This window comes from Antrostomus carolinensis, unplaced genomic scaffold (assembly GCF_000700745.2).
Source record: "Antrostomus carolinensis isolate BGI_N321 unplaced genomic scaffold, ASM70074v2 scaffold35861, whole genome shotgun sequence".
In the NCBI taxonomy this organism is placed as follows: domain Eukaryota; kingdom Metazoa; phylum Chordata; class Aves; order Caprimulgiformes; family Caprimulgidae; genus Antrostomus; species Antrostomus carolinensis.
This window is the reverse complement of record NW_010295499.1, coordinates 350-10,402: the sequence shown is the minus strand read 5'-3', so window position 1 is coordinate 10,402 and position 10,053 is coordinate 350. Positions and strand designations below refer to the sequence as shown.

The 10,053-nt window shown below is 49.5% G+C and overlaps 1 protein-coding gene across 1 annotated transcript; it reads left to right on the top strand.

Annotated features, from left to right (window-relative positions):
* Nucleotides 1-2,283: 2,283 nt before the first annotated feature.
* On the top strand, nt 2,284-7,836 carry LOC104532736 (microtubule-actin cross-linking factor 1-like; the record flags this gene model as incomplete). Its single annotated transcript, XM_010178006.2, has 5 exons — nt 2,284-2,401; nt 3,920-4,128; nt 4,709-4,819; nt 6,713-6,836; nt 7,580-7,836. Coding segments are annotated over 5 exons (819 nt in total), but the record flags the coding sequence as incomplete, so codon positions are not given.
* Nucleotides 7,837-10,053: the final 2,217 nt, after the last annotated feature.

Sequence of the window (10,053 nt, the reverse complement as noted above, 5' to 3'; positions counted from 1 at the left end):
CCCAACTCCCCACCCCATCCCCGCTCCCTCCGCAACTCCTCTCCCTCCGTAGTTCTTCCTCGGCAATCAGGTACAGTTTGCCTTGCAATGCTGTCTCTCATCTCTTTTTTATTATTATTTTTCTTTTAAATTTTCTTTTTCTTGGTAACAAATGTAGCTTTGTGTGTCCGTGATGCTGCTCTGTCCTTTGTTGCTATGGGAGGATGTGATCTGTGAGCGCTGCTCAGCCGAGCCTGGTACAGAGAAGTGCTTGAGCTGGGAGAGCCACTCAAAAAAAATGATGAAAAAAGGGGAAAATTCAATGGAAAAAGCAAGATTTGACAAAAACGGAGAGATTTTTTTTCTCTCTGTGGCTCCTTTCTTGGATACATTGGAGATGTTGATGGTAACTAGTGGCCAACCACGGCACCCTGCGGCGGGGAGCACTGAGATACAGACAGGCTCGTGCCCGGCACTGCCCTCCCTTTGGGGACAGCCTGGGTGAAATCACGGGGGTACAACCCCCAGCACAGGGGCTGTACCAGGCTCTGGGTGGGTTTGGATCGCAACCACCATGGAATGAGAATGTTTAATCCTGTAGGTAACGATAACTAAACCCTCATCCCTGCTATACCCACTGAGTAACTCCTAACTGGAGCAAAGCTGACAAACCCGCATGTGTCCCCGGTGCTGCCATGACCCGAGATGAGCGGTGCCATGTGTGTTGAGTGCCGGCTGGTTTGGGGGCCAGAGCTTTTTTTTTAACAGGACTCAAACAGAAAAGGTTGTTTTGGGGTTTTTTTCCATGTGAAATGATAGTGTCTTACCAAAAACAGGCCCCAAAAAGAAACAAACCTGGATGTTGGAAGTGAGTGGATCCAAGAGAGCTCTGGCTTTAATTTAGACTGTGGTTATAGAAACGTTTTCAACAGCAACTAAACAATAATGTAGATGTAGAGATGGAAATCAGAATTAAGATGTCCCTGGTCTTCCCTGGTGCAGAACTGGCTCTCAAAGGACACCTTACGTAGAGCCCTGAGAGAGGGGAGGTGGCTCCCCTGCCCTCCTCCCTGCCCGCAGACACCATGGCCATTGCTGAGCACATTTTGGGGGGACCCCCGAGCAGGGAGACCCACCAGTCCAGGGTCCCATATCCCCACGGGAAGCAGGGTTGGAGGTGCTGTGACCTCCTGTCCCTCTGCCTGCTGTGGCCCACCTCAGTGTGGCTTTGCACTCTCTGTTTTCATTCAGTTTCTCTGGTTTTTGTGTTCTTATCCACCCAGGGAAAATGTTACTGCTTTTGCTTTTTTTTTTTTTTCCTTTTTTTTTGTTACTCTGAAGATGTTCTTGCTTGCAAAGGCTGGTTCCCCTGTCTTCTCCTCACAGCAGGTGCTCTGTAGACCTGGATGCAGAGCTGCTACATCCAAGCCAGGCTCCCAGTGTCCCACACCAGCTCTGCTGACTTCCCAGTGCCTGGGCTTGGCTATCCAGGAGATTTAGGGAGCTTTGACAAGCAGACACATGCTTTTGATTCAAAATGCACTTGTTTGAAATTGCAGGTGTTTAAAATCACTAATGAACATTGCAGTCACTAATCAACATTGCTGTGGGATTCCTGCCTGGATTCCCATCACTCTGCACTCACTGAAACATCCTCACTGGGTGATCTCTGCGGCGCGGGGGCTTTCTGGGTGGTGGGATCAAGTGTGAGGCTCAGTGAGATCCCTGGACTTCAGACTTGATGAGGAGAGGTTTCTTGCTCGGTGGTGATGTAGCACTGCTTGCCTGGCTGATTCACCGGTGCTTGGTGATCAGGATCAGCTGGCTCTGCTCCACGTGGGCTGCACCAGGAGGGTCATTGCATTGCCAGCCTCTATTTCCTTCATATTAAAAGGAAAAATTACAATTCTGGCTGAGAAAACCCATCTAAAGAGCAAATTCCAAGTTCTCATTTGCTGCTCTAAGAAATTCTCTCTTTCCAACTTTAAAGGGTTTGGATAGTTTCATCACCTTAAAACCACGCAGCAGAAAAACTCCTGTAAGTTGGTACTAGGCTGCACTTCTTCCAGAAGAACCTGTCTGGAGAAACCTTAAAAATATTCAATAGATTGTGGTGGTTTCACTCAAAACCACCAAAAACCAGATTGTGGTGGTTTCAGCAAAACCAGGACATAGCTGAATAAAAGCATTTGGGACCACACTGAGCATCTCCAAGAGCTTTGCCCTGGTGCAGCCCGCTGTGGGAAGGAGCCCAGTGTCCCTTGTTGTGTCCCCCTTTATCTAAACTGGTTTTTGGCTCCGCAGTTCGGCGATTCCCAGCAGCTGCGGCTGGTCCGTATCCTGAGGAGCACGGTCATGGTTCGTGTTGGTGGAGGATGGATGGCCCTGGATGAATTTTTAGTGAAGAATGATCCTTGCAGAGGTAAGGCAATTCCTGGGTTTTTATACAACTGGTGTCTTCTCACCCAGTAAAGGGAGTTTGAGAACTTGTCTGTTGTGATTGTGAATGACCAGATGGTACTAGAGCTGGTCTGAGTTATCCAAATAACAGGTGGGAGCTGGGCTCACCTCTTTCCCAAAACCATCAGTCTTGAGGTGAGAGTTTTTGGTCTGGAAGCGATGCTCTGCTGCGACCAGCCGAGAGCTGTGACCAGGGGAAAGAGAAGGATTAGCAAGGGGGATGGCCAGGAATGAAGTGCACCAAGGTGCAAGGAGACAGGAATCCAACACGTTCTCCCATCAGAAATGTCCATCTCTGTTTCACGTAGCCAGGAGCTCTCGCAGGAGCGTCCCCCAGTGTGGTTCACGGGTGGGCTGAGCAGCTCTGCCCTGGCAAAGAAGAGAGCAGGAACCCATGAGAGGGGACCAGAACCCTTCCTTCCTTCCTGCCCCATTGCTCCAGCAGGAAAGGAACATTTAATACGCAGCCCACTGTGTATTTTAGAGAGCTGGGGTCTGTACTCCATATGTCCATCTCTCACTGGGGTCTCTGAGATGTTAATTGCTTGGGAAATGTTCTTCAAGCTGCTGCCTAACCCTTCCTTGCTCCTGCTGTCTAACGGCTGTTGCTGAAAGCAACATGATTTACAGTGTGTGCTGCTCGCTTTGGGGAACCTTCAGAGTTTTCCTGCTCCTCCAACCTCCCCCCGTTGGTGCTTCACAACAGCTGGTTTACAGTGCTGACATGGAGGTTGTTTCCATCCCTTGGTTATCTCAGTGTGGTGCTTCCCTTCTGTGACTGCTTCCTTGGATTTCTGCTCCCTAATGCATCCACTCTAAAACCTCTTCCATGTCCTGCAGGGCTCGGTCCGTGCCCTTGCTCTCTGATCAGATGCCATGAGTATGAAACACGTTGACGTGCATCAGCTGGCCCAGGAGATGAAGTCCACAGACCTTCTTCCTCCTTGGTTGCCCCTTGCTTGTTGAAGGGAGACCCTACAGCTCTTTGAGGCATTGGGATGAAAATTTACAAGTTGGTTTTTAATGGATGGTGTTAACTTCTCTCCCTCTTCTCTCTCCAAAACCTGATGAAGAGCTGCCCAGAGCTGTGAGAGAGCAGAACTGCAACCTTTCAAAGCTGCTTTTACTGTTTTTAAGCTGTGTTAAAGACGACCTCGGCCGCTGTTTTAACATGCCATGTTTAAAGGCCATTGAGATTGCTCTCCCCAAGACACTAGAGAATAGTAGAGCCTCCAGTATGAACTCATGGGCCTCAGGCAGCTTTTAATCAGCCAGTTTCTCAACGAGCTGATCTGTGGCAGGAGGTGGTTAGGGTGGAGGAACAGAGTTGGGATGGTCTCGCTACCGTCTGCTCGCCCTCGGAGATGGGCTTTGGGACACATCGCAAGGACACGCGCTCCCACCCCTGGAGCTTCTGAGCCCCAGTAACAATGTCAGGTTCACGTGAACCTCAGGTCTCCTCTCCTTTGTCTCCTTCCAGCACGAGGACGGACCAACCTTGAACTCCGAGAGAAATTCATCTTGCCAGAGGGAGCCTCCCAGGGAATGACCCCGTTCCGATCGCGAGGCCGAAGATCAAAACCATCCTCCCGGGCAGCCTCCCCGACACGATCCAGTTCCAGCGCCAGCCAGAGCAACCACAGCTGTGACTCCATGCCATCCTCTCCTGCAACTCCAGGCCAAGGTGGGGTTCACATGTGAAACCTTCTTCTTTCCTCTCCTTTAGAAACCAGCAGCCTCTGAACCCGCCCTGGCGCGATGAGGAGCTGCAGGAGCTGTATGGAGGAGGAGGAAGGTTGGGACTTGGGGGCTTGATGGCTACTGTGGTCTCTAGGAGATGTTGATGCTGTCTGCAGGAAGAACCCTGTTGTCCAGGTGGGATGGGTGGGGTGGGATGGTGCAGGACAGGTTTTCAGCCCAGGCTGGGTGCTCACAGCTCCACAGGAGGGTCCTAGGGTCTCACTGTGCAGCTGAAGGCTCTTGGTCCCCAAGGCAGGGCTGTGCCGCAGCCGTGGTGTCAGGCCGGTGTGCAGGAAGAAGCCATCGCCCATCGTCTCTCCTTTCCCACCACATTGGTCACCTGTGCCTGTTTTATTTCATCATCTGTTTGGGTTTTTTCCCCTTTATTTTAATTTATATATTTCCAGTTTGGTTCTCGTTTCATTTTAGTGCCGTTTTCCCCCATTCCAGATACTTTTTTCCATTCCTTTTTTTTTTTTTTTTTCTACTCAATCCCACCTCTCCCTTCCTTGGATTTTCCATTTCACAGACTCCACATCACTTCTCTCGATGTTATGACAAACCCTGGTTGATAAACAGTAAAGCGGGCACCCCTCTGAGGGGATTCGATTATTCCGACTTCCAGCTCTCGAGCGCCGAGGTAGAGTATGGGCTGGCAGCCCCGAGGACCTGCCGACAGGCTGGAGTGCCCCTGGCACCAAGAAATTCTGCTCCTTTGCCTGTTTTAACCCTTTCCTTGTGATAGAGCAGCTTGTTAGCACCGCTAACGCTCGGGCTGGTGGCGTTTTTCATGAGTTTCTAACTCGGATTCAATACAAAAATCGACCTCCGAATAAAGCGCGACGGTTTGTAATTCCCCTTTACAAACCACGGGAGGGACGTTTCTCCTCTCGTTTTTTCTGAGCTTTAATAGCTTTGAAGCGTTGAAAAGAGGCTGTTTTTGGCTTTCAAAAAACCAAATTGAAATCTGGTAGCCGAGTTGAGACTTGAAAATCAGCTGCAGCGCATGCGCAGTAACCACCTCGCCTTCGTTTTTATGAAGCGCTTTGTATTTCTCACCGTCTTGAAGCACGTCTGGTGTGTCCGGCACTGTCACCAGCTTGATGGATGTTCCCAGGAGGATGAATTCAGGCTGAGACTTTGATCTCCCTAAAGTTTCAGCCTCCTCATGGACTTTCTTGACCTTGTGAATCGATGATGAGAATGACCGGGTAGATCTCGGGTGATTCACGGTGTGTGCCGGCAAGATAACTGTGTCTTGCTCGGCGATGCTTTCACGCAGAAAAGGAATGATTTAAAATCATCAGAAGGTCAGGAGCACTGCCCCATCTTCCCTAAATTGCCTGCTTGCTGCTCTTAACATGTCAATAAAATAGGATCAAGGACAAGAATCGAGATCTCTGATGATGAGAACGGTACCGTCGCAATCACGTGTCAATGGATTTTCATTCCCCCGGTGCCCGGAGGGGCTGCCCCTCTCCCACCGCCCTCTCCCCTACTGCAGCTCCAGTTTCACACCATTTCCCAATTCCTAAATTTCCTCAAATCCACAAAAATCACCTGGGGTGGAGGGAAACCTCTCCAGCTGTTGCTTTAAAGCTCATTGGGAAACGCTCTGCGGTGTTAATGTCCATCTGTCCGGGGATGCAGCTGAGCTGGGGCTGTCCCCACGGTGATGCCTCCCCAAACCCCAGGGGACAGGGGACACCATGGGCAGTCGCTTCCCTCCAGCGCTGCCCCAAACCCAGAGCTTTGGTTGATGTATAGAAACTGGAGCTGCTCTTTCCAACTGGATCCAGGTGCCCTTGCCCTGCTGGCACCCTGTCCTGCCAGCACCTTGGCATTCTTCTGCAGCGGTGGGAGCAGAGCTGCCTCTTCTGCTGCTTTTCCAACCCTTCATCTTCATTTGCAACATCTTAAAGGTCAAGGAAAGCCCTGAGGGACCAAAGTGGATTGACTTCTTTTTGTGTCCTTGGTCATCGCTGGTGCCTCGCTGCTCCAATTCTTCTGCCCTTGGGTGGTGGGTCCAGAGACCTGGCTGGGTCACCAGCACTGGGTGACGTCCCACCACCTCACAGCACCGCGCTGCGCTGATACCTCCTGACAACAGGATCTGGTTCTCAAGGCGCTGCGTTGTATTCGACCTTCTAAAATGGTCCTGAGATGCTTAAATGCAAAAACACCTATTTTTACAAGATTTCACCTTCTCTTTGGGGAGCTTTTGAGCCCAGGTGATGCCATCCTTCACGGATGGATAGCAGCTTTGCTTTTCTATTTCTATTTTTTCCCAAACAGAATTATCTGTGTGTCAGCCCACAGCACACAAACCGCCTTGCCCTCCAAATTTTCAGCATCCAGACTTTTTTCATTAACCGCTGCTGAAACAACGGCTTGTGTTCTCCTTGACCATTAAGATGGGGTTTTCCTTCAATGTCAAAATCTTTTTTGCTGAGTTACTGATCTCAGATGTGATCTTGGCCCGTTACAGCCCAGGTGACACCTAAAAGATGCTCTGTGTGTGCTTCCTCCCAAGGTGACTCCCTCTGCGGGCAGCAAGCTGAAGCGACCAACCTTCCACTCCAGCCGAACCTCCTTGGCTGGGGACACCAGTAACAGCTCCTCACCAGTCTCTACAGGTGCCAAAACCAGTCGGACAGGTAAGTTAAGTGCAAAAAAGACCCCAAAATTTCTGCTCCTGCTCTTCTTACTCGGTTGCTTAAATTGGCAGAGAAAATATGAAATATTTAGGGACCTCCCAGCACGTCGGGGAGGCTGGTGGCCACCGTTGTGTCCCTGCCTGGGCAAGGGGACACTGCAGGGGTTTTGTGGCGTGAGGACACGCTGCTGCTTCATTAAAAACTCAGGAATTAATGAGTCCTGATGATGAACCTCCCAGTTTCAGGGGTGCTGGGTAGGTGGTTGAACACAGCCACACGCGGGTTGCGGGAACTCAGTCATGGACTCTGCCACACGATCAATATGATCAAGCAAGAAGCCATTTATTTGTTCTAAGACAGTTATATTTATACCCTGAAATCACCCACCCCTGTTAACATGTTCTTGGCTCTTCACTCACAGCACGAGCAGTTCACATGCCCCTAATTGGCTGGTGGACTTTGCCTGCATCCCTTCCTGTTTGCTTGCCAGGGTACATCTTTTGGATACACTTCAAGGTTCCTTTCTCAGGCCTTGTTGATGCAGGTGCTTCTCATATCTCCAGACATGTATCCCTTCAGTTGCCACCGTCCTCTCAGGGTACACCAATACACATTCTCACGCTCCCCACAATGGGTGATGCTGGGGGTTTTGGGTGCTGGTTGGTCTGAGGATGGAGAGGAATCATCATTATCTTCATCCTCCTCCTCCCACTGGCTCACAGTGCTTGTGGCTCCCTTTACAGATCCTAAAAAAGCAGCCAGTCGTCCCACCAGCCGCGCCGGGAGCCGCACGGGGAGCCGGGCCAGCAGCCGGCGGGGAAGCGACGCCTCCGATTTTGACCTGTTGGAAACACAATCGGCGTGTTCGGACACTTCGGAAAGCAGCGTGGCCGGCGGGCAGGGCGGCTCGCGCCGGGGAATGGCCAAACCCTCCAAAATCCCAACCATGTCCAAGAAAACAACCACTGCCACCCCAAAAACTCCAGGCCCTAAAAGATAATACTGTACCCGCGCCCTCCTGAAAGAAAGAAAACCCAAACTGTGTCCAATTTTTAACCCTGCTACGTACATTGGATGTATATTTATTCTAAATGGGAGAAACTATATTGTTAAAAGTGTAAAAGAAAAGTTGTGTTATGAAGCTGCCTTATTTCCAACTTTATACAATTAGTATTTTTTTTTTTTTTTTTTTTTTTGTAAGTTACTATTTTCATGTGAATATTTATGTAGATAAAAATTGCCTCTTGGTGACCCCTGTTTAGAGAGGGGCCTGGAAAATTGAAATGTGGGAGAAAGAGAAAAAAAAAAGAAAAAAGAAAAAAAAAAAGAAAAAGAAAAAAAAAGGAAGCAAAAAAAAAAAAAAAGGTCAAGATGTGAAAGTGTAAAGAAAAACTAAAATATAAATAGGATTTCTGCGCGGTGCAGGGTGTGAACCTGCTTTATCTTTTAGGATTGTTTCCTAAATGCATCTTTATAAACTTAACTTGCTGTCTCAGCAAGGTAAATTATATTTAAAAACAAAGACCTGAATCCTACAGTGTTCAAGGAACTCTCTTTTTTTTTTGTAAATCACAGATACCTCAACCAGAGAAACGTGAGGTGAGGGGACTTGGGGGTTATGTTTCCATTTTTTTAAAAAGCTACGTGGTTTTACCTGAAGAAAGCGGGAGTTTGACTTAATAAAATTTGCACACACTACAGCGAAGCTCATGACAATTGCTGTCTTGAAAAATACTGTCCCCATAACTTCGGGGGGGTTTTTTTTAGTGAACAAACACGTGGGGAGGGGTTTGGGGAGGGGGCTCACGCTGAAGCTGGCCGGAGGAGAGCACGCTGGTAAGATTGCAGGTCTGGATCACTCGGATACATCCTTTAGCGGTGGTGGGTCCTACAAATTGGAGGATTCTTCTGAATCGATGATCTAAGAGACCGACCCAAGATGTTCCTTACAGAATCACTATTTATCCACATCTCTCTCTTATTTTTTTTTTTCCTATTTATTATTTAACTGGTCATTCCACTTTCCAACCAGGCTGAGATTGATGTGACCTCTGCTCCTAGAAGAAATCTGGACTTTAACACGCACAGTCGCTTGTCCTTGAAATGAGTCTCACCAGCACACTCGCTACAAGTCCTGTCTCGCTTTTGTACGCTACTTTTTTCTTTGTAATAAAATCAAACTGACCAAGTGACCAGGAGATGAGCTGGGGGTGGTGGGGTTGGGGAGAGCTCTCCAGAGCTCCTGTATTTATTAAATAATTGTTCCTCTCCGGCTCTGACCGTGTTGCTGTGTGATTCTCTCAATTGGATGAAATTGAGGCAAAACTGAAGCTCTACCAATGAATTGTTTCCAAACCAGACACATTTTTGTATTAAAATTGCTTGCGGTAATAAACAATCTTGCCTCCTACTTTATTCCGCAGTGTTGGCTTTGTAAAGTGCGAGAGCTGGAGGTGAGGTGACGAGCCGCGCGGGGAGGTGACGCCTGTGCCACAGGTTTCCTTGCAGAACCTTGGAACAGGAAACTACCAGCTCCAAAATTAAAAGGTCCAGGTGGGTTGGATGGGTGCTGGTGTGGGTCCTTGGTGGTGTGGGTACCTTGTGGTGAGGTGGGCACCCACTGGTGAGGGTGCTGACTGATGAGGGTACCCGTTGGCGTGGGTGTTTGTGGGTGAGCACTTGGTGAGGCGCGTGCGTGGTGGGGTTGGGTGTTGGTGAGGTGGGTGCTCGGTGAGGTTTGTGTCCATGGGGTTGGGTGCACAGAGTGAGGACCCATTGTATTAGGGTGCCCATGGGGATAAGTGCTGCTGAAGTGGGTGCCTGTGAGGGTGGATGCACAGGTTGGGTGCCCGTGGGGTTGGGTGTGGGGTTGGGTGGCCACAGGAGTGAATGTCCATGGGTTTGAGTGCCCACAGGGATGATTATCCATAGAGATGGGTTCTTACGGATTTGGGTGCCCACAGGGGTGAGCATCCATAGGGTTGGATGAACATGGCTTTCAGTGTCAGTTAGGGTGGGTGACTGTGAGCTTGGGTGTCAGTGTGGGTGGGTGCCCATGGGTTTGAGTGCCCATGGGGTTGAGCATCCATAGAGGTGGGTGTTTATGGATTTGGGTGCCCACAGGGCTGAGCATCCAAAGTTGGGTGCCTATGGATTTGGGTGTCAATGGTGGTGGGTGCCCATGGGTTTGGTTGCTCACAAAGGTGAGCATCCCTAG